Below are 26,618 nucleotides of genomic sequence, written 5' to 3' on the forward strand. Positions count from 1 at the left end.
CAAAAGCTAGATGATATTCTTCTAGTGGTTACTTTTCTGTATTCTAGAATATACCCTAGTACTTGTTACTCCAACATCACACATCCCAATGATAATAGAAAAATATGGGAATACTATTAGAAACAATGTAACTATACAGGTAGTCCTCGCTTAACTATGGTAATTGGGACCAGCAAGTCCATCGCTAAGCCACATGGTCATAAAGTGGGACGTCACACAACTGCACCGACTGATGACAGCAGTTGTGGCAGTCTCAGTTGCCATCGTTAGGCAAATCCTGCACGGTTGCAGTGTCACGTGGTTGTGTGATTGCCATTTGAAACATCCTGCTGGCTTCCCCATTGACTTTGCTTATCAGAAGCCAGCAGTGAAGGTCACAAAATGAGCACGGGACTGCGGGATGCTGCAATGTCATAATTGCAAGCCAGATGCCAAGCACCCAAATTGCGATCACGTGACCACGGGGACGCAGCAACTACAAGGACCCATCATAAGTACCCCTCATTCAGCACATCATAATTTCACACAGTTGCTGAACGAGTGGTCCTTCAATGAGAACTACCTGTACTGACAAAGGATTCTATGCCACTCCTTAATCATGATCTTGCTTGAAATGATGCCACTTTACCCATGCTTGAAAAGTGCCAAAAGTACTGGCTGAAAGAACAAAATTATGACATCACAGTATCTAGTCTGCACTGTTTCCTATATATAGCACAAAGCAAACTTCAGTATCGTAACACCCTCTTCATGAAAAGCTCTATGAGGGTGGGTAGCACTATATCACACTACACCACAAGCAGCCAGGACCAGTTAGGAAAGGAAATGTTGCCAATCTAATACTTGTATTAATCTATTAATTTATGAGATTTAGATTCTATCTTTCTGCCAAGAAGCAGAACTCAATACACTACCAGTAATTTTATAATAGTATCATTGAAACACACACACAAAATGTAAAAACTTATTAACGACATGCTCCCATCTTCATGAGCCATGACTTGTTACATGATGCTAAAGGCCTAGCTAAATTTTTAAAAAAATTATTTATAGCTAGAAATACAACAGAAAGGAAACTTGCTTGAAACTTCATGCAAGGAAGTTTTAAAGCCAGACCACATGCACTACATTACCACCAGATATACATCTAATGGAGATTTCTCCTGAATACTTTAAGTCCTGGGTAGTGTTATAACAATAATCTTTCAGAGTCCCTGTACCCAATGCATGTAGTGCTTTACACACCGTAAGTTCCTGATTCTCCCAATCCTTCTAATAATGTTTCGGGCACGTCTCTTCTGCCAGCAGACAGTAATCAACCAGCTGATGAGACATCTTTATTTGTTATTCCAATTTATATAGCCGCCCCTCTCAAATATAACACTCACAAACAATTAAAAAACAATATAAAATACCAAAACAATACAACAATTTATTAACAAAAATATATTGAGGCAGTAGGCATGTATTCAGGTAGACCAGGCAATCACTTCCCCCTTTCTGCCTCAATCTACCAAAAGAAACAGCTGTCACCCTCATTTTCTCCCAAAGAAGGGAACCTCTTTAATGTCATTCCCTTAGGTAGTGAGCTGCCTCTAGGGCAGCTGCTTTTTTATGCTTCAGCTTCCAGAGTTGGAGTTTTTGAGCTGTTGGGGCTTTTTTATTTCTGTTGCTGACACTCTTCGTAATAAGACGACAATCAAAATAGAAAGCCTTTTTGGTCAACTCATAAGCTAAAGAACCCTATCTGATCTTATCTAAAAGGGGCAACAAGTGAGAGGGATCCATATTGTAAGAACAGAGCCATAGCTGAAACAGTCACAACTTTTATTGAAAAATATTAATGGCATACAGTGCATCATCTCTTGGAAAGCCCCTGAAAGATAGCTGAGTAACAGATGCAGCTATTTCCATCATTGTATGTTTTTGCTGGCTATAACTGCACCTGTTACATTTCCATCTGTGAAAAGCCCAAGAGTCCCAGGACAAAGATAGCAACTTCAGACAGGAACAGCTGCTATTATCCTTTTCTGTAACCCGCAGAAGTCCTGGTGGGGAATAGTTATGCCTCTGGGAGTGTTGGATGGCTGCCTTGTTGTCTGTGGAAAGATGAGAGAAATATGTAGATAGTGCTGCATAATGCATAGCAGTTATAACAGTGTGATTATTGAACAAGTGACTGAATAGGTATGTTTACCTGATCATTTTCCTATTTCATATCTCACAATCAAATTCCCCCACCCTTCCCAGGGATATGAACCCAGGTCATAGTCCTAACGTTAAGAATTCATTTTTGAGTAAATGTAACATTTACCCATTTACCCATACTGAACAAAACTTGATTTGTGGTTATTATTTGTTCTGCAGCCATGTGCCTTGGCTTTGCCTCTGTAAGAAAGAATGAGTTAGCAGGGTTTGGCTAGATACCCATTTTTCAACAAGAAAGGAAACTGTGTTCCCCACTGCCTACCCCATACAGAGCTCTGACCTTTTGTTAGCAACAAGGTCTCTCAGATTGCACTTCTCTAATAAATGAGGTAGAATTGTTTAGCCACCACATAGTTTCCACATATTCTAGAGGAGCAGATAAAAACACACTGTAATCTTGTGTGTTCCTTGGCTCCAAAAATTTCAGAGATGGTTTTTGGGCTATGATTTAGAAGACCTGATTTAAAGCCTGAGTTCCCCTGACTACAACACTCCCTTGCTTACCTTTTATTTTGTCCTTGTATCCCTGATTGTAGGAAAAAATGGAAGTTCCTTGTGTTGAGTCTAGAGGTAGGATACCTATAATGGTTCTGAGAAGATATATTAACCATCCATCCTTCCTATATTGTTATTGACTTTAACTGTTCGCTTAAAGCCATATAGTACAAAGTTCTCAACGTCAAGCTGTGCACTTGTACATTCATGCTTACGGAGAAATGGAGCCTAAATGATATAATCGTTTGTCGCAAATGTTGATATATGAACTCGGTTTTCTTGCTTTATTTATATAATCCTAATGTTATGCTATGATTGGTTACTTTTTTATAGTAAATTTTATTAGGTTTCAAGAGAAGAAGAAAAACTACAAAAAAACAAAAAACTACAAAGAAAGTAAAAAAACCAAAAAAGTGCAGAAACACAAGAGAAACATTTTTCAAATTTACAAAAAGATGTGGCTTCCGACTTCTAACAGCAAAGATATACAAAAATTTCCACAATCAATCTCTTGCTCTATATTAAACCAAAATCACATTATTTCTATAAGTCATTCCACTTTAACACATAATAAAAATCACTAAGTATAGTTACTCCTCCCCCTTATATTAAAATAAAAGTAAGTTCATATAAACCTCCTAAACCTCTTTCTCCCCTCCAAAAGATAAAACATATTTAATTATTCCCTTCCTACCACTATTCTATACATTTCTGTCTACTATAATAAGAATCAAATTAAAAAGCACATGTTGTCTGCTATTATACTTAATAGTACAACAATTTTAATAATCACAATCTTAATAAACCCAAAAAAGAAAAACAATTCAAAACAGTAATTCTGTATCTTTAAAAGGAAATAACACCAATCAAATCTTTAAAGCAAACCAGATAAACATTCTTTAACCCTAATACAACAGTTTTAATAATTTTCATCTTAATAAACCCAAAAAACAAAGCCAATTCAAAACAGTAAATCCAAATCTTTAAAGGCAAATAGCATCCATCAAATCCTTAAAGCAAACCAGATAAACATTCTTCAACCCTTATCCCACTTCAGAATAAACCAAAGCAGTTACACATCCCAACAATGTGCACAGAGTTTTCCTCTTGAAAGAATCAAACAGCCCAACTGCCCCCCTCTAAGATTCCAGGTTCTTTTCATGGCATTCCATCAGGAGATCGATTTTACTTATGGCTTGCAGATCACTCTCTCCCTTAGATTTCGCCAACTCCATTATCCAATCTCCATCCAGCATCTCAATAAAAATCCCAATCTCAGTCTTAAAAAAAACCTTTCTATCGCTCTTAAATTCCTCAATTTCATCCACCACATCCCCAACCTGATGGCACATTTTAGATCTCATATTTTCCACAATGTCCTGGATATCTTGCATAAAAGCTTGATAGAAATCAGAAGAAATCTATTTAAAATCCTGGTGAAAGTCAGAAAGAATCTGTTTGAAATCCTCCATGTCTCATGCAGTAGATTATGGTGCCCCCTAGGCACTTAACCAGTGAAAGTTGAAGGTATGGAAGAGTTCCAAAGTGTGTTTACATAAAGTGAGAGTGAGATAGTAGACAGTTCTCAAGGGAAAGTGGAAACAGAAAGCTGAATGTTCAATTCAGCCAATTCAACATGTAGGAAAATGCTAGTATCTTCAAATTTAATACAAAAATAGTAACAGGAAGACAATTGTGTACTCTCAATCTCTGGAATTTCCTTTGGAAGGAAAACTAAATCCAAAACTTAAAAGATTTTTTTTAAAAAAAAGTAATCCCAAAAATAATGTTAAGCACCAAGAGAACCAGCTTCTCCTCGCTGTAGAAAGCCTCTCTTGGGGTACATATACTTTAAAAAAAATACAAATTGGTGAATTAGAAATGGGGTGGCCGGTCTTAGTGTCCCTTTAAGGCTACAGTGCAGCTTAGAAAGTGATAAAGTCCCTGCCTCCCAGCTGGCTCTTACCAGTAGAATGTGAAATGCTGTTTACAATCCTCCGGCTGCAAGCAGCCATCTGGAGGACAGATGGGATGATTCCAGGTATTCTCCTTAACCCAGAGAACGTTTCTGGGCTTCAGGAAAACCTGCCTGAGCCCGAAAAAAGTTACCGCATTGTCAGCTCCGCCCACTGAACCAGTGGGTACAGCCATTCAGTCTGCCATTCCCACCAGAAGCCCCCTGTGTGATTGTTTACTAAGATGGTCAAAATCCTTTCCTCTGTAGTAATGTTACTGAGTAGCATGAGAATATCTAATATCAATAAGTCTTCTTTATTTGCATTTCTTATCTCATTGACTGAAGGGAACAGAACAAATAAAGCATAAAATTCAGAAATAGCAAATTGGAATATTTTTTGACAGCTACTTCTAATATTTATCACTGCATACTTGCTTATTTTATTATATTTGTAATGTGCCTGGTAACAAGGTGCTGGACTAGAAACAAGGTGATTGTGAGTTCTAGTCCTCCCTTAGGCACAGAAGCCAGCTGGGTGATTTGGGCCCTGTTACTCTCTCTCAACCCAATCCACTTTACAGGGTTGTTATTGTAGCAAAAATAGAAGGCAGGAGCCTTGTGTTGTACAAAATAAAGGCAAGATATAAATCAAATCAATTAATCAATCAATCAAATAAAAAGTAAATGATATCCTTATGGTATAGCTTTTTATATACTTACCATTATCAGGAAAAACGTAAGATTTGGTCACAGTTTTTGCATTTTCTTTTGATTTTGTAGGTTTTTTAGACTCTTGATTGTATCCAATCTTCTCCTTTCTCTTTGGAGGTTGAGGAGAAGACACTGTGTCCCCTGTGTCAGTAGATTTTGACTAATGTGATAATTCAATGAAAGGGGGAAAACAGGATATAATAATTAATTTGTGGAAACCTGAAAAAAGAGCTATTAAATATTAACTTAAAATGTATGCATATAAAGGCTTCCTTATTATAGATATTCCTAAATTGTATTGTTAATATCATTGTACTTTAGCTTAATATGAAAAAGCAACTTATTCACAGTTAGAGAAATTCAAGGCAAACAAGAAAGTCAAGCAAAAGCATGTCTGACAAGGTATCTGTGAGTGGATCTATAAAGAAACATAACTTTTTCTGATGGGAGTAAACCATGAAACCTGTATTATATTTGATACTTACACTCCCTTTTGATTTTCCAGATCCACCAATAGGTGGTAATGAGGATGACTTCGAGCTGCAAAAACAAACGTTTGTTCTTTAAAAAACAAAACAAAACAGCCCAACTATTGCCAAAAAGTATATTTCAAAGATGTCTGTCATGAATTTGCTGCATTCTCTGTAACAATTATTATAGCATATCCTAAACAGACTGCACAGAGTTGTTATCGTTCTCCTCATTTCTGAGGTTGGGTTCCGTTGGTGTTGGCAGGACAATCAAGCCAGAGACTCCTCCTGTGGGTGGGTGTCTCAGAGTTGGTGCTCTCGCCCTTCCTATTTAACATCTACATGAGACCACAGGGTGAGGTCATCTGTTGACTTAGGGTCTGATATCATCAGTATGCTGATAATTCCCAGAGAAAGACTGGTACACAACTGCTGTGGCTGAGAGGGCCTTCAAAAATTCATCTCTGTGCCAAATGGGCCATTACCTAGACCCTGAGGCTTGATCATTTCATGACTGAACTATTGCCACAGCCTACCCATATGACACCTCTGCTCCCTGAGCTGTACTGATTACAAGTAAGCTTCCAGATGCAATTCAAGGTTCTGGTTATCCCTTAAAAAGCCCCTCATGGCATAGGGCCTGTTTATTGGAGGGACTGCCTATCCCCTATAGTTTCTATCTGTCTCATACAATCTGACAGATTCAGCATTCTTCAGGTCTAATTGATTGAACAACATAATTTGGAAGCAGGAATTTTCCTTCATTGCGCCTGTCCTCTGGAACACCATTCCCGCCCCCCCCCCCAAGATTTCTTCAGCTCGCCCCACCCAGTCCTATTTAAATGAGCCCTTAAAACCTGGCTCTATACTTAGACTCTAGCTTAGACTGGGTGATGGACCCCTTGTATGATGTTCTGGTTTTTCTAAATTATTGCTGTTGTTTTCTGGACTTTTGAAGATTATTTTGTGTGTTTTTATTGTGTGTTACTGTGGATTTTATAAATTGTCTAGAGCTGTAACACATTGGGGCAGCCTACAGATTTCATAAATAAATGTTATTAAATATTTCAAAGTTTAACCATTTCACTAGTTAACTTTGCATTGGTAAGATGAGAACCAGACTAGTATTATTACTGTCTGTGTGTGTGTGTGTGTGTGTGTTTGAGAGAGAGAGAGAGAGTATATATATATTGGGGGGACGGGGTGAGAGTGTGTGCATGCGTACCAGGACTGTTTGTGTGTACCAGGACTGCTCAAAAACGTGCTGTTAGCCTAGAGTCAACCTCTACAAAATGGCTGGAAAGAGCATTCACACATTATTCATCCAGTGTGTTCTGATATAATCTGCAAAGGAATACTACAAGCTTTTTTGTGTTATCTAATAAAGGTGGCTTTAAAGGGCAGTAGTATTTTAGGTTCAACCAGAAAATATTTGTTCAAGAAGCAACAAAAGACTAGGTATAAAAAAGAACTGAGTATGCTTGGTTTTACTGTACAAGTTTATTATTCCGAGGGCAACTTTTGATCAACCATTCTATTGCTGGACTCAAACTCACACATTATGCTCAACCTTAATGTAGCTTACTAGATATAGCTTCACATGTTGTATGAGCACAGCCATTGTGCTTTGTAAAGCATAGTTTAAGGCTTAGAGCAATATGTGAACCAGGTCTATGAAGAGTGTTTAAGTGGAACAATGATTGCTTTAGTGCTTCGTCAGTCCAAGCAAAACCTTTATTTACAATATCTCCTAATCTACTAATTCACAAAATACATGTTTATCCATACATGTAATTCCAAACATTGCCAGGTAAAAATGCTTCCAAGGACAAACACAACACGAATTAGGCGATCAAGGTGAACAAATAGTATCAGCAATTACACCTAGCTGCTCCTTCATATATCTATGGAAACCTACAGTCAGTAGAATCTCAGTTGTGACCACTCTGGCAACATCTATTTGTTGTTAAGAAATTGTTAACACCACGTTATCAGGATTTTTGTTCATCAATAAAGCTAAGGCAAAAACACTTCACATACCCATAAGATCTCTTCACCGTGGACTTGCTGAACAATAGTTCACCATATGGCAATTTCTTAAACTTATCTCTGCCAACTGCTACATAAAACTGCCCATTTTCCAAATCCAACCCACTTTCAACAGGTTTTCCATCTAAAGTGTAAAGCCTGTAAAAGAGATATAATAGTACCATATTAATCTTTTAGTAAATGTTGTTCTTTAACAGTTGAATTGTAGTTATCACCCCACAAACACCTGATAAATCCCATGATACATTTTGAGCTTTTTTTCAGAAATAAATAAATGAATCTTGTGTCTCATCACAGGAAAAAATATAAACTACACCCAAAGGAATTTGTACCGGAAAAGTTCTCATGAATTTGTTCTACTTTGTAGAAAACTGGCCTTACATATCCAAAGACATATTTAACAAAGCTATGATCATTAGTGATTCTGAGCAAAATTGTCAATGATTGCTTCACAGCAAAAGCAAAAAAATAAATTTGTATACTGCACACTGCCAGTATGAAAGGCTGGCTTGCCTAACAGAACCAATCAATAACAATCAATAACAAGAATAAAACAACTTAGAATAATGCAGTAACATAAAACAATTGAATATCAAGCAAGTATCACAAAATTACTGCAACAAAACAATAGATCAGGAACATTAAAAGCACATAGCATCAGCAGTTAAAAACTGTCAGTCATGAAAATATAAATACTATGGAGGAAAATCTAAAGAATAAAAACAATTTTTCAGAATTTCTTAAATCGTGTCAGTGAAGAGGCTGAGCAAATTAACTGGGGGCAGGGAACTGCAGAGAGCAGGGGCTGCCACCAACAAAGATCTAGCCCAAGTAGACACCAGAAGGACTTCTTCCCAGGGTGCCATATGCAAGATGCCTATAACAGCCGAATGTGACACTCAGGTAGCAACATACAGAAGATGTTCCATTAAGTTGAAGGGGCTCTAGCCATATAGATATTTAAACATAATAACAAAAACACTGAATTCAACTTGGTAAGCAACTGGAAGCCCATGCAATTTAGGCAAAACAAGTGATACACGCTCCTGCTGGGATTTACCCAACAGATGTTTAGCTGCCGTACTTTGCAAACTTCCTTCAAGGCCATTTCCATCTGGACCCCTTTGCAGTAGTCAAGTGGGTATCAGGAGCCAGGTCAGATATCACAAAGAAGGGATGCAGCTAGTAACTATTTGCAGATAGAAATAGGCACTCCTGACTACCATCCTGACCAGAACATTCAGGGACAGCATAGGGCCAAGGAGCTTCCCTAAACTGCAAACCTAACCCTTCAGGAGAAAAATAGTCCCATCTTGGACAGCAAAAGTCCCTTCAGATTGGTTGAGAGTTCCCCCAACCACACCTCAGACTACTCTAAATTCAGTTTCAATCCATTATCATAGTCCATTATCATAATTCATCCAGTTCACAAAGGGCAGGGGGCGGGAGAGAGGAGGGGAAGGGTCTTCACGTAGCTGTCCCTGTTTCTCCCACCTGCCCTATTGTTAATTAAATGACTCTCTGTGTTTAAGAGACAAGCAAACTCTCTTGTGCTTCAGACTTCATTGTTCTCTTCCCTTTCTTTTGAATATAGCTGAAATAAAAGCGAGACTTTTCTATCTTCATGTATTTCTTGACAAATCTAAATTACAAATACAGCAAATATATTCAGCACTTGGTTATGTTCAGGAATATATCCTCTAACAAGGATTCCTGCTGAATTCATATCTCCAACATGAAGGCACCACAGAAGGATACCATGGCCACTGTGATATCTAGGAGCACAAGTTGGGACAAGTTACCCCTATCATGCTCCTTTAGCAGGTCATCCATCAGAGTGACAGGTGCCATATCTGTGCTATGATGCAGACCAAAGCTAGACTTTAACAATCTGTTTCATGCAGAAGTACTTAACATTGTTCCTCACCACCCTCTCAACCACTTTGGCCAGGAATAGCAGATTTGAAACTGGCTTGAAGTTATTAAAAAGCAACTTGGCTTTTACTGTTTACAAAATACTATTACACAGGCAGCCTTGATTTCAGCATTTTACTATTATTTAAATTGAGAGCCAGTTTAGTATAGTGGTTAAGGCATCAGCTAGAAACTGGGAGACCATGAATTCTAGTCCCACCTTAGGCACAAAGCCAGCTGGGTGACCGTGGGCTCATCGCTCTGTCTCAGCCCTAGGAAGCAAGCAATGGCAAACCATTTCTGAAATCTTGGCAAGAAAACTGCAGGGACTTGTCCAAGGAGTCGCCAGGAGCCAACACTGACTTGAAGACACACACTCATACAAAAATCACTTAAAGTATAGGTAACAAAAATATAGATTTAATAGAATGACTTATACCAAAAAAACTATTCCTGCCTCATCTTTATCTTGAGAAATTGTTTCATATCTGCACCGCTAACAATAGCCACTAGATGGGATGTAAGGCCAGCTTATTTACAGAATTATTCAAAATGCTGATAGTTAATCAGGGTAGTTCAAAGATACACACTCAGCTACAAAGCTACAAATCAAACCCTTAAAATTTCTGCTGATACAAGTACCATTTAAGGGTCAAGCACAGTTTCAGGATAAGTACACAGACTGGGGTTCTTCCACATATCTCTATACTGATCCTTGACCCATTTAAATTTTTCCACATGCTTCTCAGTTTCAAAAATGTTTCAGCTTTTTAAAAACACAAAATAAAACAAAAACTAAAAGCAACATAGATTGCCAGATTTATATGGATTACCTAGTAGCAGATTTGTTAAATGGAACACAAAAATATTTGAGCTTTCCATAATTCTCATAACCTTATTCAGCTATTGTGTACATAGCTGAATTACATTTTCACATTCAAAACAAATATTCATTGCTGAGGGTCTCAGAAATGCTTCCTGTACAACAGTGCTAGTTAACTGAAATGCATGACGACACTCTTATAATAAAAATGTGCAGCATGGACAGAATTTATCGAACAGGCTGTATAGCTTATGCACATTATCTCATTTTTTAAAAAACAGATTTAGCTAATTTTCCAGTGCTGTGATTTTAATCACGCGAATGATGCAGAAGTACTCTTCCATGAACTAAAGCTATGTAGCAGACTACTATTTACAATAGGGATTATCTTCGGTTTTTCGACTCACTCTCAAAATTCATGAAAAAAAAAAGTAATGACATGAGCCTTAAGGTGCTTCCATGTACGGCTTTTATTGTCCAATTCCTCTAAGTTATTCACAAAATATTATTTGGAGGGGAAAAGGCCACCTATGATTGTCTTGCATTTGTAACTCTCTCAAATTTCCCTGTTTTAGCACTACCCTCCTTTTTTCCTACACAGCCTCATTTGACATCCTAGCTCATGTAATTTTATTTACCAATAAATTAAATAAGTAGATTTCATTCTTCATTTCCAATTCTAATATATTTCAATTAGATGGGCTCAGTTATTCGGGCTACTGTGGATCAGGATTAGCAACGATTAATTTTCTATTCCTATCTTTGGAATGATGGAATTGTTAGAAATGAGGTGAATTGGTGATTTGTTCTCATATACCACGAATAACATTTACTAATCCTACAATCTGTATTATTAGTGATGTGGGTAACAGAGAAAAAAAAACCCTGTGTTGTTCTGATCAATCTTGCTGTGCTGTACTGAAAAATTAATTGTGCATTCATTTATTTAATATGGAGTTTTGTCTTTATCAGAATTAGCAGTCTTTACTGGAATTTTGACTAATGGAGTCTAGTTACCATAAATCACAGTAGCTAACTTGTTAATTATTAAACAGCAATAAATTTTAGTAGCTTTCGTGTGCTCTCTTAAGAAATCAAATACAAAACTGGATTTACAGAAAACCAGGAAAATTAAATAAATAAACACAATGCACTGTTGAAATATCTCTCATTCTGTATTAAATCTAGCAAATTAATCACTAGTCACAGAGGTACTATTTTACAGTAAATAACTGTTAATTTATTTTTATCCCTGTTTCACATTAGGTTTTGGAGACAAACTATGATTTTTACTAACCATAGTTTGCCCAACTCAGATATCAGCAAACTAGAACAAAAGTGAGAAGTCAAATGACATTGAGAAAAATTGAAAACATGGATTACTTCAATGACCAGATCATGACTTACCTATGATGTTCGATCTAAATTACTGTAATTTTCCCTCAAATATCTGCCCCACAATTACCCAAGTTTTTAAAAGTTTATAAATGGTTCTAATTATGCACAACGACACTCCAGCATTGGAATTCACATCTCTTGATTAAAAAGGGAATAGCTTTTTCTTTCTAATAACTCCCATCCACCTATCTCAGGCAAAACTCCAACATCATTTGGATCAACTCTGCCCCTGTGGTGGTGGACTGTTAATGCCTATCTATTACGTTGCATCATAGGGACAAGCTATGAATTCACTCTGCTGCCAGACAGAATCCCTCCCTGTTCAACTTGTTGCCTGGGCTGGTGTTGGATGACTTCAACCTCCAATTTCGGGGGGCTAGGATTTCATCGCCTCCATGGTGATTATGTGTCAGCCCTTTGAGATAGACCAGACTAGGAAACCAAAGTTATGAATGCTAATACAACTTTTATTATAAGGTTACAGTACCAGAATCTTCTTCAGCAAAGGATCGTTACCTTGTCATGGTGCTGGAGCTTGAGCACCTCAATGATGCCATGAGCTAAACCGTGAAGGGCCACCCAAGACGGGAAGGTCATGACAGAGAGGTCAGACTAAATGCAATCCCTGGGGAAGGTAATGGCAACCCACCCCAGTATTCTTGCCGTGAAAACTAAATGGATCAGTACAACCAGAGATATGTCGGTATACCTTCGGAAGATGAGACCCCCAGGTCGGAAGATGGTCAAAATGCTACTGGGGAGGAACAGAGGATGAGTTCAACTAGCCCCAGACGTGATGACGCAGCTAGCTCAAAGCCGAAAGGACGGCTACCGGCCGACGGTGCTGGTGGTGAACGGCGAATCCGATGTTCTAAGGATCAACACACCATTGGAACCTGGAATGTAAGATCTATGAGCCAGGGCAAATTGGATGTGGTTATTGGTGAGATGTCAAGATTAAAGATAGACATTTTGGGCATCAGTGAACTGAAATGGACTGGAAGGGGCCACTTCACATCAAATGACCACCAGATCTACTACTGTGGACAAGAGGACCACAGAAGAAATGGAGTAGCCTTCATAATTAATAGTAAAGTGGCTAAAGCAGTGCTTGGATACAACCCAAAAAATGACAGAATGATCTCAATTCGAATTCAGGGCAAGCCATCCAGCATCACAGTGATCCAAATATATGCCCCAACCACAGATGCTGAAGAGGCTGAAGTAGAGCAGTTCTATGAGGATCTGCAGCACCTACTGGACAACACGCCTAAAAGAGATGTTATTTTCATCACGGGAGACTGGAATGCTAAGGTGGGCAGTCAGATGACACCTGGAATTACAGGTAAGCATGAACTGGGAGAACAAAATGAAGCAGGACATAGGCTGATAGAATTTTGCCAAGACAACTCACTCTGCATAAAAAAACACTCTCTTCCAACAACCTAAGAGACGGCTTTATACATGGACTTCCCCAGATGGACAACACCAAAATCAGATTGACTACATCCTTTGCAGCCAAAGGTGGCGGACATCTATACAGTCGGTAAAAACAAGACCTGGAGCTGACTGTAGTTCCGATCATGAACTTCTTATTGCACAGTTTAGGATCAGACTAAAGAGATTAGGGAAGACCCACAGATCAGCTAGATATGAGCTCACTAATATCCCTAAGGAATATGCAGTGGAGGTGAAGAATAGATTTAAGGGACTGGACTTAGTAGATAGGGTCCCGGAAGAACTCTGGACAGAAGTTTGCAACATTGTTCAGGAGGCGGCAACAAAATACATCCCAAAGAAAGAGAAAACCAAGAAGGCAAAATGGCTGTCTGCTGAGACACTAGAAGTAGCCCAAGAAAGAAGGAAAGCAAAAGGCAACAGTGATAGGGGGAGATATGCCCAATTACATGCAAAATTCCAGAGGTTAGCCAGAAGAGATAAGGAATTATTTTTAAACAAGCAATGCGCGGAAGTGGAAGAAGACAATAGAATAGGAAGGACAAGAGACCTCTTCCAGAAAATTAGAAACACCGGAGGTAAATTCCAGGCAAAAATTGGTATGATCAAAAACAAAGATGGCAAGGACCTAACAGAAGAAGAAGAGATCAAGAAAAGGTGGCAAGAATATACAGAAGTCCTGTAGAGGAAGGATAACAATATCGGGGATAGCTTTGACGGTGTGGTCAGTGAGCTAGAGCCAGACATCCTGAAGAGTGAGGTTGAGTGGGCCTTAAGAAGCATTGCTAATAACAAGGCAGCAGGAGACGATGGCATCCCAGCTGAACTGTTCAAAATCTTGCGAGATGATGCTGTCAAGGTAATGCATGCTATATGCCAGCACATTTGGAAAACACAAGAATGGCCATCAGATTGGAAAAAATCATATCCCTGTCATGTTTACTGTTTCAATGTACAGTATACATCGTAACATTTCACATGCCATGGCACTGACGCGCATTTCTGTTTGGGAGGAAGCTGCTGTGAAACCTTGTACCAAGCTCTGTATCTGTGTTCATTACAATGGAATGTGTTTGGGTTATGTTCTCTGTTCAAGGACTTTTCCCGCAGACCATCAGAAACCATTAGGAGCACCTGGGATTATGAACTTGGGAAGATTCTATGGGGGGGAGGGATTTCATTTGCACCGAGAGTTTTTAGTTTGCATTTGGCGTGCTTTTATCATTCTCAGCTTTCTCTGTGATCCTGCATACTATTCTTTAATAAATCAGATATCTTTGAATTCCTGCTCATGAGTCTGATAGTGTTTTAGAATAGGCAACCATTACATAAAGCTAAGAATCACCAAAATTGTACCGTTAGCTCCTACCAAGATTAGTTTCTTGTGAGGGAAAATAGTTAACGATGGTCGAGTCCAGGTTTACGACCGGGGGACTTGAGGAGATGGCTAGCTTGGTGCCCGAGTTGACGGTCAAGAGCGGAGAACTGAGCCTCACCCCAGAACCTTCAGATTTCCGGGCAGAATCGAGTTCCAGTCCTGAGGTGGAGGAATCTGATGATGGGGGAGAACCAGAGCAACTGGCACCCAGCGAATCGCCCACAGAGTTGATCACCTGGGATGAAGTGGAAGAACCCCAGCCAGGGACGTCCCAGGAGTCCTGGAAGTATCAGTTCCCACTGACCCCAGACGTAGAATCTACCACGGTATCAACAGAGAGACAGCCTAACACGCAAGGGAGGGAGGAATCTCAAACCCCTGAAAGGCTAAGAGTGATGGAGGCCAAAATAGAATCGATGGAGTACATGCTAAGAAACCTGTCTCTGTCATTGGGGGGGCAGGGGAGGCGCGGAGAAGATCCCAGCTTCACGCAACCATCCCCCATCCTCCCATCCGGACTGCCAGCGGAGCGGGGCCAGAGACGGCGCCGGGATGAATCTCCACCCTGCAGGGCTCGATCACCAGTGTCCCCACCCCGAAGAGGGAAAGCTACTGTAACCTGGGGCCCAACCACTCAAGCAGTTGTCGATTCCGCTCCAACCGGAGTGGGGTTGAGAGACTTTTCTGTCAAGTTTGATGGGGATCCAACAAAGTTATCTTTCTTTCTAACTAATGCTAAAAGTTGCATGAGGCAGTTTGGAGCATACTTCCCTTCCGAAGAGGCTAAGATAACCACCATTGCCACCAAGTTGAAGGGTTGAGCAGCTGACTGGTATGTTCAATTAAGTGAGGCTGACTCCCCTGCACTTGATTATTTCGAGGAATTCATGTGGGCGTTAAAGCTGCATTTTGAGGATCCTCTGGCCAAGGCAAGAGCTAAGAAGGCGCTGAAGGATCTTACCCAGGGCCAAATGTCTGTAGCTGATTATGCCCTAGAGTTTAAGGCTCTAGCTGGGAAAATTCCCGACTGGTCTCAGTCAACCTTAATAGAACTGTTTAAAGAGGGACTCAACCGGGACATCCTACAGTGGGCGTTGTGTAGAGACGACCCAGAGTCATTGTACGAATGGATCTGTCTGGCAGGCAAGGCTGAGCACACTCAGCATACCTTCACGCAAGCTAGAAGATCTGAAAGACCACCCGCCACCATGAGGGCACCCCAAAGTGCTGCGACTGCTCCCCGGCCAAGCTATAGAGCCTGGGATGAGGAGAGAGATCGGCGCTACGCGAGGGGTCAGTGTCTCCGATGCGGAAAGGAAGGGCATCGAGCAGCTGATTGCCCAAAAGCCAAGGCTGGAGATTGAGCAGGCAAGCCGCCGGCCAAATCGCCCCCCCCCCTCGCGGATGATGATAGCAGCCAAGGGTGCAGCCGACGCTGAGGAAGTATTCTACTCCTCGGGAGAGGCTGAAGACGACTCTAAGGAGCCAGCGGGAAACGCCAGCCACCTGCCATGAAGAGCACCTGCGGGCAGGTGGAGGAGGATGGGCACGAGGATGCTATGGTGAGTGCTGACTGTCCCACTTTACCAGTAAAAGTGAAATTGGGCTCCTGCACAAAAACTACAGAGGTCTGGGCTTTGGTTGACTCTGGGTGTTCCAGGTGTTTAATTCACCTTGATCTGGTTGCTGCTTTGGACCTGCCTAGCTTCCCCCTCCAGCAGCCTTTGATCTTCACACAGTTGGATGGTTCAACGGCGGGGGGGCGGCGGCAACCCATTTCACTGGAACTGTTGCAATGCAAATGGGCAGCCACCGTGAGACTTTAAAATTCGTTGTAGCACCTGTTGGCAATCCCTTGGTAATTCTGGGGATCCCCTGGTTGACCTATCGAAGCCCATATATAAACTGGGAACACAGAACTGTGACTTTTAAAGATGGGTTTTACCAAGCTCCTACAGCGGAGAAAGCTGCACATGCGGGGGTTGGAAGGGCTGCGATCGCCATGCCACGCCCTAGCTTGGCACATTTAGAAGGCTTGCCCAATCGATACCAAGACTTTGCAGACGTATTTGGGGAAATGGAAGCTGATCAGCTACCCCCCCCCAACCGGGAAACTGACTGTGCAATAGAGTTGGTTCCCAATGCTCAATTGCCCAAGCCAAAAATTTATCCAATGACTCAGAAGGAGCTTGAGGCATTACGAGACTTTATTGACAAAAATCTGTCAAGGGGCTTTATAGAACCTGCAAATTCCCCAGTTGGGGCCCCTGTGCTATTCCGGGAAAAGAAAGATGGCACGCTTAGATTCTGTATGGACTATCGAGGGTTAAGTTCCATCTCAATTCTCAACAAGTACCCTCTTCTGCTCATGAAGGACATGTTAGCTCATTTTTCTAAGGGCAAGATTTTCTCCAAGCTCGATCTTCGCGAAGCCTATTTCTGCATCCGCATACGAGCTGAGGATGAGTGGAAAACTGCTTTTAATTGCCCACTGGGTTCATTTCAGTACAAAGTCCTCCCTTTTGGGTTGGCAGGGGCACCCGGAGTCTTCATGCAATTGATTAATGAAGTATTACATGATCATTTGTTTAAAGGGGTCCTGATCTATTTAGATGTTCTGATTTACACTGAAACCAAGGAGGAACACGAACGCCTCCTCAAACAGGTGTTACGCAAGCTTAGAAATGCCAAACTCTATGCCAAACTTTCCAAATGTGAATTCCACAAAACCCAACTTGACTATCTAGGCTATAGGGTGTCTGACAAGGGCATTGAAATGGACCCTGCAAAAATTCAGGCGATTTTAAGCTGGGAACGTCCCCACACCTGGAGGCAATTGCAAAGTTTCCTCGGGTTCAGTAATTACTATCGCCAATTTATCCAGGGGTTCGCTGAGATTGCCTTGAATTGGACGCCGGAATGCCAGGCAGCATTCGAAAAACTGAAATCCCTTTTCACTGCTGAGCCTATTCTACAGCACCCCGATCCTGAACGCCCCTTTGTGGTCCAAGTTGATGCTTCTGACTCCTCAGTTGGGGCTATTTTGTTACAGAGAGATTCTAAAAATCACTTAAAACCCTGCGCTTATCTGTCCAGGAAATTTTCTGAAACCGAACGCCGGTGGCATGTTTGGGAAAAGGAGGCATTTGCTGTAAAAGCCGCTTTGGAAGCCTGGCGTCACCTCTTTGAAGGCGCTAAATGCCCTTTCGAGGTTTGGACCGATCACAGGAATTTGGAAGCCCTCTGCACCCCCCAGCGTCTCAGTCCTAAACAAATTCGCTGGGCCCAGTTTTTCAGTCATTTCAACTTCCAGTTAAAATTTATCCCAGGAAAGAAAAACTTTCTGGCCGATGCTTTGTCGTGTTTACCTCAGGATTTTGACCAGGGGGCAGATGTGGTCGGGACTATTCTCACTGAACCACAACTGGGTTTAGTTGCTGTCACTCGGAGCCAGACCCGAGCACAGGGAACCCCACCCCCAGCCCAGTCTGGGAAGCGGAAAGTGCAAGTTCTTTGTCAGTTACAGAAGGACTTTCTCCAGGCGCTGAAATCTGACACTTGGTTGCTAGCTAATAAAGACGCTGTTTCTTTTGAAAACGGTCTGGCGTGGGTGGAACACCACCTTTATGTGCCCGAAACTTTAAGAGCTGAGATTTTACAGCGTTTCCATGATGATAAACTTGCTGGGCACTTTGGTTTTGTCAAAACATTGCATTTGGTTTCTCGTCAATTCTGGTGGCCTACCTTGAGACATGATGTAAAAGACTATGTTGCTTCCTGTCCTGTTTGTGCCATGTCAAAACGTAAGGGGGGGAAACCACAGGGGCTTCTACAGCCAGTGGCCAGCCCGTCCTGTCCCTGGGATGAGATTTCTATGGATTTTATTGTGGATCTTCCTCCCAGTCAGAAGAAAACTGTCATTTGGGTTGTAAAAGATTTTTTTTCCAAACAAGCACATTTCATTCCATGTGCATCCATCCCGTCAGCCCCGCAATTGGCGCACCTATTTCTCATCCACATCTACCACCTCCACGGTAGCCCCTCCCGTTTGGTCAGTGACTGCAGGACACAGTTTACTTCCCAGTTTTGGAAATCATTTTTAAAATTGATTGGCACCAAACAAGCGCTGTCCACGTCTTCCCATCCTGAGACTGACGGTTCTATTGAGATTTTAAACTCCACTCTTGAACAGTTCCTTAGAGCATACATTAACTACCATCAGGACGATTGGGTGAAGTTACTACCTTTTGCTGAAGTGGCTTACAACAATGCTGTCCATCAAAGTACCAGGCAAACCTTTTCGTGTGGTTTCTGGTCACGACTTTGTTCCCATCCCTGAACTGCCACAACCCCCTTCCCAAACATGTTCTGCATCAGACTGGGCTGTTAAGCTGTCTGATTCCTGGCCAGTAATTCAACAAGCTTTGGCTGATGCCCAGGCTGCTTACAAAGTTCAAGCCAATAAGCATCGTTCCTTGCAACACGACTTCAGGATTGGGGATCAGGTGTATCTATCTACCAAATTTATCAAGTCACCACAACCCTCTAAAAAACTTGCTCCCAAGTTCATTGGTCCTTTCCCTGTCATTGGTCTTATCAATCCAGTTACTCTTAAATTGGACCTGCCTCAAAATTTGAAACACTTGCACCCTGTTTTCCATTGCAGCTTGCTCAAGCCTGTCCACCACTCCTCCCGCTGGCATCCTCAACCTCCTCCCCCTGCTCCGATCATGATTGATGGCCAACAGCACTTTGAGGTCAAGGAAGTCGTTGATTCTCTCAAGCTTCGAGGCACCCTCCAGTATCTGGTCCGATGGAAACACTTTCCTCATCCTGAATGGGTGTCTGCCCGCCATGTTAATGCTCCTGATTTAGTTCGCCATTTCCACCTTGCTTACCCTTTGAAGCCTGCTGCTTAGTCTTTTCTTTCTTTTGGGGGGGCAGTATGTCATGTTCACTGTTTCAATGTACAGTATACATCGTAACATTTCACATGCCATGGCGCTGACGCGCGTTTCTGTTTGAGAGGGAGTTGCTGTGAAACCTTGTACCAAGCTCTGTATCTGTGTTCATTACAATGGAATGTGTTTGGGTTATGTTCTCTGTTCAAGGACTTTTCCCGCAGACCATCAGAAACCATTAGGAGCACCTGGGATTGTGAACTTGGGAAGATTCTATGGGGGGGAGGGATTTCATTTGCACCGAGTTTGCATTTGGCGCGCTTTTATCATTCTCAGCTTTCTCTGTGATCCTGCATACTATTCTTTAATAAATCAGATATCTTTGAATTCCTGCTCATGAGTCTGATAGTGTTTTAGAATAGGCAACCATTACAATCCCCATACCAAAAAAGGGAAACACTAAAGAGTGTTCAAACTATCGAACAGTGGCACTCATTTCACATGCCAGTAAGGTAATGCTCAAGATCCTGCAAGGTAGACTTCAGCAATTCATGGAGCGAGAATTGCCAGATGTACAAGCTGGGTTTAGAAAAGGCAGAGGAACTAGGGACCAAATTGCCAATATCCGATGGATAATGGAAAAAGCCAGGGAGTTTCAGAAAAACATCTATTTCTGTTTTATTGACTATTCTAAAGCCTCTGACTGTGTGGACCATAACAAATTGTGGCAAGTTCTTAGTGGTATGGGGATACCAAGTCATCTTGTATGCCTCCTGAAGAATCTGTATAACGACCAAGTAACAACAGTAAGAACAGACCACAGAACAACGGACTGGTTTAAGATTGGGAAAGGAGTACGGCAGGGCTGTATACTCTCACCCTACCTATTCAACTTGTATGCAGAACACATCATGCGACATGCTGGGCTTGAGGAATCCAAGGCTGGAGTTAAAATCGCTGGAAGAAACATTAACAATCTCAGATATGCAGATGATACCACTTTGATGGCTGAAAGCGAAGAGGAACTGAGGAGCCTTATGATGAAGGTGAAAGAAGAAAGTGCAAAAGCTGGCTTGCAGCTAAACCTCAAAAAAAAACCAAGATTATGGCAACCAGCTTGATTGATAACTGGCAAATAGAGGGAGAAAATGTAGAAGCAGTGAAAGACTTTGTACTTCTAGGTGCAAAGATTACTGCAGATGCTGACTACAGTCAGGAAATCAGAAGACGCTTAATCCTTGGGAGAAGAGCAATGACAAATCTCGATAAAATAGTTAAGAGCAGAGACATCACACTGACAACAAAGGTCCTCATAGTTAAAGCAATGGTGTTCCCCGTAGTTAACATATGGCTGCGAGAGCTGGACCATAAGGAAGGCTGAGCAAAGGAAGATAGATGCTTTTGAACTGTGGTGCTGGAGGAAAATTCTGAGAGTGCCTTGGACTGCAAGAAGATCAAACCAGTCCATACTCCAGGAAATAAAGCCTCACTTGAGGGAATGATATTAAAGGCAAAACTGAAATACTTTGGCCACATAATGAGAAGACAGGACACCCTGGAGAAGATGCTGATGCTAGGGAGAGTGGAAGGCAAAAGGAAGAGGGGCCGACCAAGGGCAAGATGGATGGATGATATTCTAGAGGTGACGGACTCGTCCCTGGGGGGGCTGGGGGTGTTGACGACTGACAGGAAGTTCTGGCGTGGGCTGGTCCATGAAGTCCCGAAGAGTTGGAAGTGACTAAACGAATAAACAACACCACCAGAATCTTGCAAGTCTGAATGCACCTCCCCACTTCCTCCCTTTATCTTCAAAAGGACTAGGGAGGGTCAAATCTGAGATACTTTCTCAAATTACATTTCTGCCTTGGGCTCAAATTTCTTTTGTTTGATGGTCGTCATGGTTGTGTCTCTTCCCCCTGTTCCTCAACCTTATTCTTACTGCCTGTTACATCTTGTGGTTGTCCTATGTAATATCATGCCCAACACATATAGGTGCATACATTTTGGACCTCACCTTTGCCTCCGATCAAAGGACAGCAGTACAGCACAGCAAGATTGATCAGAACAATACAGGGGGTTTTTTTCTCCATTACCCACATCACTAATAATACAGATTGTAGGATTAATACATGTTATTCCTGATATATGTGAACAAATCATCAATTCACCTCATTTCTAACAACTCCAGCATTCCAAAGATAGGTATAGAAAATTAATTGCTTTCAATTATCTTCTCGGTACTGGATGACCACTCATTCAGTGACCGTTTGAACTTATGATGGTTTTGAACAAGGGTACTTATGACAGGTCCTCATAGTTATGGCCATTGCAGTGTCCCCACAGTCACATGATCACGATTTCGGTGCGTGACAACCTGCTTGCAATTACAACATTGCAGTGTCCACTGGTCACGTGATTGCCATTTGCAACCTTCACTGCCAGCTTCTGACAAGCAAAATCAATGGGGAAGCGGGCAGGAGGTCGCAAATGGCGATCACGTAACTGCAGGATGCTGCGATTGCATGGGATTCGCCTAATGACAACTGAGACTGCCAGAACTGCCGTCGTAAGTCAACACGGTCACGTGACGTTGCGCCTTATGACCGTGTCACTTAGCAACAGAGTTCCTGGTCCCAATTACTGTTGGTAAACAAGGACTGCCTGTAAAGCTCTACAGGACTTGAGACCGAAGTATTTGTAAGGGTATATCTTCCAACTGGTATTGATCAGTTCTACTCATATGTCCTGACAGAAACTGATGATCCCCAAGTTCTGCAAGGTATGGGGAGTAGAAACTCATAGGTGCTGTTTCTCAGTAGCAGCATTTATTTTACAAAACAGTCTTCTCTTAAAAAGTAAGTTGCCCCACTGCCCCTGTCCCATCCTAGCCTTTTAGAAACTCCTGAAATTGAGTTATTTTGGAGAGGCTATGTTGAATAATAGGACACCCATTCTGATTGTTTTTCTGATTTTATGGTTTTAGAATTTTATATATTTTAGTCCCTATTGTAGATATTTTATTTAAATACCTGTGTTGCTTGCAATTATTGTAAACTACCAAGAATCTTGTGATTGTATCATGTTTAATGTGGTAAACAGAAAAATAACTCTGGCCCAGAAACGTTCTGATTGTTTTAATAAACAAAGCAGAGACCAAACCTATATAAGTAATGTTGAACAATTTGTTTTTTCCCACAAAGAGAATAATTTATACTGAGATAGCAGTTCCAAAAAAAAAAAAAAAAATCAACTGCCATATGGAAATTAATGTCCTTCTACTATCAGTAAAAGAGGACAATATCAACAGAAGACAGTATCAATTTTGAACTTGTTTTTTCACCCTTTGTGCCGAATAGTTGCTTAAGGACTGTTTTTTCACAAGGAAAAACAGTCATCAGTATCATCAATTATTAATTAAATGACATCACTTTAAGTTCTTTTGGCTAGAATGGAGAGGAGAATCACAACAAAGGGCTCCAGTGTTCTTAACAAATGTTTGGATAAATGTGTTCCCTGAGTTTATTCTATTCATGAGGGAAAATGCCAGCTCAAACCCCCAAAGGATATATTTTTGTAATATTTGAGCTCCTTCAAACAGAAAAGCAGTAATAAATAAAATAAAGCAAAATCAATTATATGGGTGTATCTCTGTCCTGAACATTATATGAAAAGAGGATGAGATAGACAGGATTTAAAGGTATCTATTACATGCAGTACTAAAGAAATGCCAAATAAATTTGGAAAATTTGTGTCCATTTCATAAACATTTTCTCAAACTAAAGGCTGTATTGAATCCATGGGTATAAACTAGCTGATGCAGTCCAACTCCTGCAAACTGCTCATTGGTTTTTTTTTTCCTAGAACGAAGAGCTTCATTTGACAATGAGTATAAAAGAAAACTATGGTAATATACTACTTCTATATCCCCAAATCAAGTGCCTGCGCATTCTTATACTGCACACCCTTTGAACAGGCCATGGGAGAAACCAGCTGTATATGACAAGGGTAGTTAGTACATTGCTGCACCTTCATTTTTAATATTTGAACTGCAATGTGTTTGTGTGGCGAATAAAAGAAGAAAAAGATATTTGTATTTGAGGCAGGGATGCAGTTCAGAGGCTGAAAGAAATTATATATATTTTATCTATTTCTAAGCACTTTACTTCCATATTGAATCCCTCCATACCCAAATGGTATCACTCACATTAGACAGATTTTTCTGGCCACTCAGATAAGCAATAGCCTATACAGCAAATATGAGCAGGGAAAGTCTAACACTATCTACAGTACTAATCCAACAGCAGAAACTACAGAAGTAGCATCACCCATCTGATGTTTGGAGGGAGCAAGACAGACAACATAGAATGGAGAGTCATCCGGGTTTGAAATCCCTGATATCTTAGCGTTTAGCAAGGTAGTTGTTGCTAAAGCACTGAGCCCTAAGTATAAGGCAACAGACATTTTGCACTGGAGATCCAAAAGTCAGGTTCCAGTGTCTTATCTCCAGCACCCGTGAAACAACGTTCTGATCAGTATCAGCTGATTTTACACCTGATCATAACATGCATGAAACCAATGAATTTCTATCTGGCTCTAGAAGCAGATGCTAAGAGAGTGAAGAAAACCTCCTTCGATTGTAACTCAGATCTTCAATCCCTGCCCCTTTCAGGTTATATGGGGCTAACATGTCAAATTATGGTCAGAACCAGTTATTGCTTAATTTAGATAATACCCTCACTGAATCAACACACATTTCTCAAAATGACAAATAAGCAATTAAAGCAAAGGAACTATTGACCTATGTGAAACTTTACAACTGTGAAACTTAGCTTCTGTATGCAAAAATTTCTTTCACCTTCTGGGTTTTTCTTGTATTGATATCAGTGGAATGTATTCTATTTGGACTTGTGCCTAAGACCAGAAATTTTGGTAATGCAGGACTTGCCTGCCTGCTTAATTCATAATATTATCCCTACCAAAATACACTTCTGCAAATATGTTGAGCATCATCCACTGCTCTGTATTCAGAAAAATGCTTTAACATTAAGTCCCCAAAACCTATGGATTTTATCTAGACAGACAGAGAATCACTTACAGGACTCTACTTGCCAGTATTAGTCCAGACATGAACTGTCAAACAAACGAATACCAAATGTGCACATATAGAAGCTTCATGCACTTATTACTATCAAGTAAGAAAAGTGACAAAGAATCTGTTGGAAATGTAAAATCCCACAGCATGTTCACATTAGAAGCTGTTCCTGCTGAGTTACAGTTCAGAGGAAGCAATCTGAAAGTACAGTGGTATCTGATAGGCAATTTTACCTTACCTGTGCACAGCTCCACTTCTGAGCGTAACTTTTTCAGTAACCATTTCAAGAACACGATCCCACTGATTTAGTGCTTTCCTTGGGATGAAAAGACGCACTGCTGGGTTTATGAGATCACCATTAGCAATCAGGCTAAAAAAATTATAGAAAGTTAACAATCAGCTGAGTATTCAGCAATACAACTTGCTTATCAGAAAAAAGCAAGTTTTTCACGCTTGGCCACAGCCCCAGTGGTCACCTAGTGGTCATTTCACCAGGTTGTGACAGAGGAGAGAAAAAAGCAAGGACACCATCAGCCATCGAACAGACATCCAACAGCTTTATCCTACTTAAATCTTTGTATGTTAAGAACTATAATGTGAATAATCTTTATTTCCATTTCATACTATGCTGCCTCTTCCTTTTTTGTCATGTCGTTTTAGCCTGTACGCTGCAGGCAGGAACTCTTTTCCTTAATCTGTATATTACGCTGATGGACTCTCTGGTTGAAGTATGGATATAAATGATTTAAATAAATACTTACAATACAGTGCATGGCTCCTGAAGTGGTTTTCGAAAGCGTGCAGACACATTGATTCTGCTGTGGGTAACTGGCTTCACCTGAAAGAACCCCCCCCCCCCGCCGAAGTCAGGTATTTATACTGCATTAATTTGCTTTAAGACTAGCTTAAAAAATCTTTTAAATATTTTTTTAACTTTAAGAGACTTTGTACTTCAATCAACACTATACTGCACACCACTGTGTAATTATACTTGTCTTTTAGATACGCATTTGCAGGGTTTCTGATTTCCCTTTTTCATCCAACCTTTAGTTTTCCTTGTTGTCATGTATTTTCACTGAAATTAACTTGAGCTTCAGAAGTTAATTAGTGCTATTATTAATATGCTAGTGGATGTTGTGGGATCAGGAATCACAGAAATGCTGACCTCCCACTGTTGACAGTTCTGCTAATTTCTTAGTTGTTTTTCATAGTTCATGCCTAGTGGCTTGGAAAGACATCTCTCTCATTTGACACTATGACCTGGTGCCTCTAACTAGAAAAAGATATGTTTATTTTTAAAGTTTCTTACATTCAAAAATGTTGAAATATGTTGTAAATGTGGCTTAAGCTTGGTTTGGATGTAATTTATATTAAATTATTAAACTGCAATATGTTGTTTCAACCCACCATGATTTAACATTCCCAGGATTAACTCATAAAATTTCCTCTTATGTCCAGAACAAGAAACTGGGTTTACTAGATATGGAACACACCAGGATCTGAAAAAAAAACACCCCTTCCAACTGTGATTTCAGACTCTTTTATTCTGAATCCAACAACCTGTTTTACATTTTAAACACACACAGCTATACCTAACTAACATTAATTATTTAACAGTAATCATGACAAGCAGAGAAGAATATAAGGAAATGGAGAAGAGACTGCATGACAATATATTTTAGAACCAGATCAGGACACAAAACCAGAAGGAGTAAGAAAAAAATGAACAATCACAAGATTTATGTGTGTGTGTGTATGTGTTTT

At 40.7% G+C, this 26,618-nt stretch overlaps 1 protein-coding gene across 2 annotated transcripts in view; it reads right to left on the bottom strand.

Annotated features, from left to right (window-relative positions):
- Positions 1-26,618, bottom strand: part of DCDC2 (doublecortin domain containing 2) — a 61,810-nt gene that overhangs the window by 11,080 nt on the left and 24,112 nt on the right. For both annotated transcript variants that reach the window (XM_063298971.1, XM_063298970.1), the window contains 5 exons: positions 25,616-25,692; positions 25,093-25,224; positions 7,882-8,028; positions 5,857-5,911; positions 5,381-5,531 (listed from right to left, as the gene is read on the bottom strand). In XM_063298971.1, coding sequence (XP_063155041.1) covers positions 5,381-5,531; positions 5,857-5,911; positions 7,882-8,028; positions 25,093-25,224; positions 25,616-25,692 — 562 coding nt within the window. The remainder of the gene's footprint in view (positions 1-5,380; positions 5,532-5,856; positions 5,912-7,881; positions 8,029-25,092; positions 25,225-25,615; positions 25,693-26,618) is intronic.

The sequence above is a fragment of the Candoia aspera genome, chromosome 3 (assembly GCF_035149785.1).
Source record: "Candoia aspera isolate rCanAsp1 chromosome 3, rCanAsp1.hap2, whole genome shotgun sequence".
Lineage (NCBI taxonomy): Eukaryota > Metazoa > Chordata > Lepidosauria > Squamata > Boidae > Candoia > Candoia aspera.